Genomic DNA, 7,371 nt, shown 5'->3' with positions numbered 1-7,371 from the left:
TTGCATTCGAAAAGAATAATAATAACAAATAATAGTAATAGTAGTAGTAGTAGTAGTAGTAGTAGTAGTACTAGTAGTAGTAGTAATAATGATAATAGTAATAATAATAAGAATAATAATAATAACAATAATAATAATAATAACAATAATAATAATAATAATAATAATAATAATAATAATAATAATAATAATAATAATAATAATAATAATAATAATATACGTACTTTCTGATAATGTGATAATGATGATTATGGTCATGGCAACAACAACAACAACAACAACAGCAACAACAGCGCAATGCCCACGTGGCAAAATGGTTGACACCTAGTCGGCGAATAGGTATCATTGCTCTACCATCAGTATATATATATATATATATATATATATATATATATATATATATATATATATATATATATATATATATATATATATATATATATATATATATATATATATACACGTTTTCATTCTTTCCAATGGGCCCCACTGAAGGATGGGGAAGGACAATTTATTAATGAATATCTTCTTAAAAAGTAATGAAATAAAAAAAAAGTTTATGGATGAAACCTTCATATGATGATGAGAGAAGGCTACGGTGGAGGTATGGTAGCTGTTGACGATAGCGACTGGCTAAAAACAATGTAAGGCCGTGAAAAACTGATGCTAATGTCCTTGCAAGCTGAATGAGAGTCCCACACATCACCAACACGGCTACAATACTGCATTAAATTTATTCCACAGTTTCCATGGGATGGATGTTAACATGACGTGGTTCCCTTTACCACCCTATTGGATGCCTGTTTCTGAATCTGCATCGGAGAAATACAAGGGATCCATCTTTACTGGAAGGGACGTCATCATCATTGAAACAATAGCTCAGGCACTCAACTTCTCCATTCATCCTCTTCCATTCAGAGGAATTGAAAATGTAGGACCAGAATTTTTTTTTTTTTCTTTTGTGACTCATAAGAAGGACCAGATATATATATATATATATATATATATATATATATATATATATATATATATATATATATATATATATATATATATATATATATATATATATATATATATATATATATATATATATATATATATATATATATATATATATATATATATATATATATATATATATATATATATATATATATATATATATATATATATATATATATATAATTTTGTTTATTCATTTATTTATTCTATATACTTTTTTTTTTTTTTTTTTTAGTGGATGGTACCCTTGCAGACTCGAGAGGCTTTAATCAGACCGATCAATCTGCCAATCATGCCACACATGTTGAAGGAGTTCGACATCACCTTTTTCTTGGAGCAGTCGACCTTGGCCTTCACCATGGCCAAGCCTATTCTCAAGCCGAACTGGCAGAGTTTGTTCTACCCGTTGCAGACCGATGTGTGGGGCTATGTCGCTGCAACAGTAGTCGTGGTCTTCATGGTTCTTTTTTTGGTATGTTTAGGAAATCTTCGCGAGTGTTTTTTTTTTTTTTTTATCAACATAATATATTATTCTGGTTGTAAAATGAATTACTCATATATATCTAAACGTGTCCGCATGCGTATAAAGACTCAGCATATATCTTACCCGCTGCAATATTGATGGCCATGTAAATGACTCATAAAATTTAAAGAATTCAAAAATCCCACCAAGAAACATTCGGATGACCTCGTAGTCACACTAAGCGTGATGGGGCGGACGAAGAGAAATTACTCATGTACTTCCTCAGTAACCCGCATTACATGTTCTTGTCCTCATTTTATGTTAATTTATTTTAGATATCATAAGATCCTTTTGTTTGTTTTATTTTTCGGTGGCATAGGACCTGAGATGTTGTGCCACCAATTTAAATTATTGCATTAATGAAGTAAAAGGTAATTAAAATATTTGTTGTGTGATACCGCAACATTTAAGTACACATGATGCCGAAATATGTAAATATGTAAAATACTTAAAATGTTGAAATTAAAAGTACAAGTAACTAAAATAAGTTCTAATATAAATTTAAAAGAATAAAAAAATGAATAAATAATAATATGCAAATTAAGGCGGCTGGGATTTTTAATGTACTAATTGCATATGAGGAGGCTACTCAGCTCCGGGTACAAAAGTTGAAATTATGCTTCATACTGTATTAGTAATATAAAATCATTCAAACTTATAATAATAATAATAATAATAATAATAATAGTAATTTATCAACACCAGCCTTCTCCACAAACATGAGGGTCTCTTGCCCTGGAGAAAGCCGTGTCTCGATCGGTTTAAGCTATAATACGTTTAAAACACCATATTTACGAGCCTTTTCTTTCTAAGGTAAAAAAAAAAATAATCTAATCGACCATATTGTAGTTATTAATTCTGTCAATTTTCTTCTTCTTTAAGGATTTCTGTTGAGTTCAGGATTTGAAATTTATTAGATTTCCAAAGATTGTACAATATGCTGAACAAATATGTATCATTGATCTAGTTGTTCTAATTGTTCTCTTTTGTATAAATCATAATTTAGCTTCATAGAAGTATTTTACGAAATAAAATTGAAATTCATATTCCAAATGCAATACAGCAGAATGTATCAAACCGGTTTCCATTTGGTAATAATAATTATTACAAATTTTAGGAAAGTATAAGCTCTAAAGACTTGTACATCATAAAGTTACATCACGTTATTTGTTATACTTAGATGGAATCGGAAGGAGAGGACAAGAACCAAGGGCCGTGGCAGGTAATGAAACAGGTATTTGGGACGCTGCTGGACGAGGCCATCCATGGGGAGTTACCGCAGAGGAGCACAACGCGTCTGGTGTTGGCAGCATGGATGATCTTCGCCTTCATTGTGGGAACAGTTTATCGCAGTAACTTGACTGCCTGTCTCACGGTGCCCACGTACCCGAGACGCGCGGAGGACCTCGCTGATCTTTTTCACATGGGTGTCAAGTATGTAGTCAATTATTTCCTCTTCAAATTCAATAAATTAATGCATGAAAATATCAAAATGATTTAAGATTTATTCAGTCTAAAAGGATAGAGAACTTTAAGCTCTCTACAGTAGGTTATATGAGTAGCTGGCCATCACGACTCACGACCACTAGTGCCAATAAATCTGATCTATAAGATAAAAGGTTGACTTCATCTGCGAAGGGATGTAGCACCCTTAATTTTTTTTTTCTTTTTTTAGAAAATGGTCGCAATTTAAACTCTTGCCCTGCAGATCCGTAGGTGGCGACATCATCGATAACCACCAACCGCACTAAAGGAAGATCAATTGCACAGCGTGACCCGCCGATAAAGGGTTAAGCTCTAACAGCAAAATTGGTTTAGTCCTACTGCACTGTAGCAATACTCATCTTCTTGTTCACACCTGAACTGATCAGTTATACAGACACGATACATGTCTTCGAAGTAATCCTTGTTAGAGCCTAACTTTTTTTTTTTATTCACAACTCTCTATCCATATCTAAGCCTCGCAACCACTTTTCCTAGTTCCACGGACATATTTTCTGCATCTAACCGTTTTTTTAACGTCAGGAGGTACGATGTCTGCTTGGGTACATCATGTGAGGGAAGGGTTGGAAGCTACAGTCACAGATTTCAGCTATCAAAACCATTGAGGTATGGTGGACCGGCGTGATACTAATCGAAAAAGATCCCACTGGATACCATAACCATTCATGGCCTCTCCTTGATGTTCTTGCGCTGAAGTATCGTCCAGTGATGGTGAGGCCCTTTTGGAGATAACCCACCAATAACTTGCCTCTTACATCCCTGACAACAGACGCCATGACCTTTTCGACCCCAGGAGACGTGGCGCAGAGCGACCACAAACCTTCGACGGAATGTTTTTGGCTCCCTCCTGGGATATGCTTTATCTGTCTATCTGAAGCGATGACACTCACCGATCCTTCATAACCATCGCGAGAACAAGATTAAAGTTTTCTGGTGTAGTCACAGTCGATGATCTCAGATGAAGTCATGGGTCTCCAGTCTCTCTTCTCTCACGACACCTTATGTTAATTTCGAGAACATGTCAAAAGGAAATGCGAAGTGCTATAATTAAGAAACTTAGTTAATACAATGTTATTTAACAAACTACGTATACTAGATTTACTTTGCCTTTTCTTTGTTTTCTGGATGATGTATGTGTGTGTGTGTGTGTGTATGTGTGTGTGTGTGTGTGTGTGTGTGTGTGTGTGTGTGTGTGTGTGTGTGTGTAAGGATGCATACTGTGGTTTTCTTATTAACTGGTCTTATTATCTTTTGTCTACAGAATCACAGTTTTACCTGAGATGGTAATGTTTCACAAAAATTTCAAAGAATCTGGATCTGAGGTGCTCGAAGCCTTGGCAGACAGTATGAATTATGTTCCGACATCTGTAGAAGGTTTACATCAGGCCATTACAAAAAAGTAAGAGCAATGTAATAGTATAATGTAAAAGAACAAAAAAAAAAAACGTAAAAAACTTTCACGGCTATTTTTTCAGGTCCGTTAGATGCAGGGTTGTGATTAAACTCTTCATCCCCTTTCTCATCGCCGCAATGTTGCATCTCTTTCTATCTTCTACCGCTATTTTCATGCCAACTGCTCTTCTGATCTTGCTAACTGCATACCTCCCCTCCATCCGTGGCCTCGCTGCACGAAATTTTCCTCTTTCTCTCACCATTATTCTGACCACTTTTCTAATGCAAGAATTAACCAGTATTCTTAATCATTCATCCCTTTCTTTGGTAGACTCTGGAACTCCCTTCCTCCTTTTGTATTTCCTTCTTATGACTTGAACTCTATCAAGGAGATTTCAACACACTTATCCTTAAATTTTTGGTGACCACTTTTGACTTTGATTATATTTTTGTTGTTCTCGGCCGGTACCCCTCCCACATAAAAAAAAAAAAAAGCTTCAAATCTTTTGTTTCACTCTAGATTACTTTTTGATTGGTTATTTAAACTGATTTACATATAAATATGAGGAATAACCAGAAAATAAATAAAACTCAATGGGCTGGCTTTTTTTTTTAAACCCGGGTTTTTGATTAGATGTGATACCTATGTAATTCCACATATATATTGTTGTATTGAATACTAAAGCATTTTTTTTTTTTTTTTTACCATCATCAGCAAAGCATATTTGTATGAACGATTACACATGGAGCTGAAGGTTGCAGAACACTTCACCAACGATGACGGATCAACACCTCTTTATGTGACGCAAAGGAACTTCATGTCTGGTTACAGCACCTTCATTTTGGTCCGCAATACTCCTTTCAAAGCCAACCTCGACCGCTGCATTTTGGCATTTCACGAAGTAGATATGTGAATCAATTTAGCACACTATTTATCACACTATATGTAAAATTCATGTTAAAAAATAATCCAAGATATAATATTTATCTACTTTAAAGTAAGTCCTTTCATCATAACTCAATAATATTGTTCATGATCAACGTTTAATATTCCTCTTGACATTCTCGTTCCCATTACCTAAACACTAATTAATTATTATTTTTTTTTTATTATTTGCCTATTTTATTTCATTTTGTTTCATTTCATATTTTTTTCAACGTAAGGATGTTCATATGGTTATTGATATTGCAGGCCGGACTGATCAGAGAATGGACAGCAGGTGTGATGGCGACGAAAAAAAGAGAAATTAAAAAAAGCAAAGGGAAATCAGAGATGGAGGCAAAAGATGAAGAGGAAAAGAAAGAGATTTTAGCCTTAACCCTAACGCACATGCAAGGGCCTTTCCTCCTGCAATCAGGTGGCATCATAGTATCGCTCGTTACTTTTCTTCTTGAAACTGCTTCAGTGTTCAGTCCCACGAATATCTTTCTAGGGCTCTGGAAAAAGCTCCCTTTCAGAGGTCACCCATAAAAAGGAATTTACCAGCATCATATATGTGTGTGTGTGTGTGTGTGTGTGTGTGTGTGTGTGTGTGTGTGTGTGTGTGTGTGTGTGTGTGTGTTGTTGTTGTTTGGGAGGAGGGAAAGGTAGTCATTTTGTCATTGTATGTATATAGATATAGATAGATAGACAGATGGATGTATTATATAAACTGTCACATCAAAAAGTTCTTATACATGTTGTAATGATGTAACAATGAAGCACGTGATGATACTGGTTGATATTTATAATTGAATTCACTTATAAAATAAATGGAGCATAGTACAACAGCACCGTGAACGGAGCGGGTTCCTTGCTGACCCGAGCACAGAATCTAGATGTCAGATGACGCAACACCACTGCCTCGGCCCCATCCTATTCAAACACAATTATGCCCTTAGAGTATCAGAAATTACATCAGATAATAGAAAATACAGATATACACAAAACATATACGTAAGTCTAATGATGAATGAAAGGATCTGATGGCAGGCAGCGATGGCGGTGATCAGTCGTGGCAATCGCGTCATGTGATTATCGCTTGGTAGGAGAAATAAAGTCTTGAGAGCTGTGATGCAGTTGTGGAGTTTCAGTAGATGAATGGGTCCAAATGTATCTGTTAAACACTGAACCTTACATTGCTGACACTAAAATATCCTGCGCTGAGTCAGTGAGGTCAGTGTCTTGGGCACATAACGAACAACGTCAGATATATGAATCAGTGGGAGTCAGTACTCCCCCCCTCACTTGAAATTAATACATTAAAATGCCAACTTCCTTAATTTGTAGCACTTTACTTTTCGCTGATTAATCCCATTCCCTTCTGTATCTTCGCATTTTTGGGTGATTTTATACGATGTTTTTACCCTCCGCAATTTTGTTATTACTATCACTATTTTAACCTACTAATTATTTGCTTTAAACATTTTTCAGCGACCCCATATGACTGTGATACTGCGGCGCCCTAACCTTTTTTAATCAATCAATCACTCAATTAATCGTTGTTAACAGACACATAATGTTTCGCGTTGCTTTTCCTAAAAGTACAATGCCTTGCGCTTAGCAAAGGTTATTACTATTACCATCCTGTGATCTGATGAAACAATAGAGTGCATCATGTTTTATGGTTATCATAAAAAAAAAAGACTTAGACTAAGGTTCCCCATCTTAAAGACAAAGAATCCTTGATCATGGCGTGGGAAATCTGAGTTGACCTCCTTAAGAGCCTTCAAGACTCGTTTCCTCTAAAACCGTTGGAAATCATCCGCAGAAAAGGGAATACTGGTACTGTAGATATTAAAAGATGGTAAGTATTCGTGTATATTTTTTTTCTATCACTTAAGAGGTCTCTATTAGGCGTTGTGAGGTGCCTATTTGTAAACAATAGTGTAACTTTATGACAGAGAACGTAGTCCTGATGAGAGAACAAGACATTCTAGGATACCTGTCTGAGAATACATGGAAAGTA

At 35.2% G+C, this 7,371-nt stretch overlaps 1 protein-coding gene across 1 annotated transcript in view; it reads left to right on the top strand.

Annotated features, from left to right (window-relative positions):
• Nucleotides 1-5,960, top strand: part of LOC135108589 (uncharacterized) — a 9,015-nt gene extending 3,055 nt beyond the window's left edge. The window contains exons 6-11 of the mRNA XM_064019750.1: nucleotides 745-931; nucleotides 1,259-1,477; nucleotides 2,709-2,962; nucleotides 4,293-4,430; nucleotides 5,139-5,325; nucleotides 5,616-5,960. Coding sequence (XP_063875820.1) covers nucleotides 745-931; nucleotides 1,259-1,477; nucleotides 2,709-2,962; nucleotides 4,293-4,430; nucleotides 5,139-5,325; nucleotides 5,616-5,894 — 1,264 coding nt within the window. The 3' untranslated portion in view covers nucleotides 5,895-5,960. The remainder of the gene's footprint in view (nucleotides 1-744; nucleotides 932-1,258; nucleotides 1,478-2,708; nucleotides 2,963-4,292; nucleotides 4,431-5,138; nucleotides 5,326-5,615) is intronic.
• The last annotated feature ends 1,411 nt before the right edge of the window (nucleotides 5,961-7,371 follow it).

The sequence above is a fragment of the Scylla paramamosain genome, chromosome 17 (genome assembly GCF_035594125.1).
Source record: "Scylla paramamosain isolate STU-SP2022 chromosome 17, ASM3559412v1, whole genome shotgun sequence".
In the NCBI taxonomy this organism is placed as follows: Eukaryota; Metazoa; Arthropoda; class Malacostraca; order Decapoda; family Portunidae; genus Scylla; species Scylla paramamosain.
The sequence above is the reverse complement of the archived record's forward strand: the minus strand, read 5'-3'. Positions and strand labels throughout refer to the sequence as shown.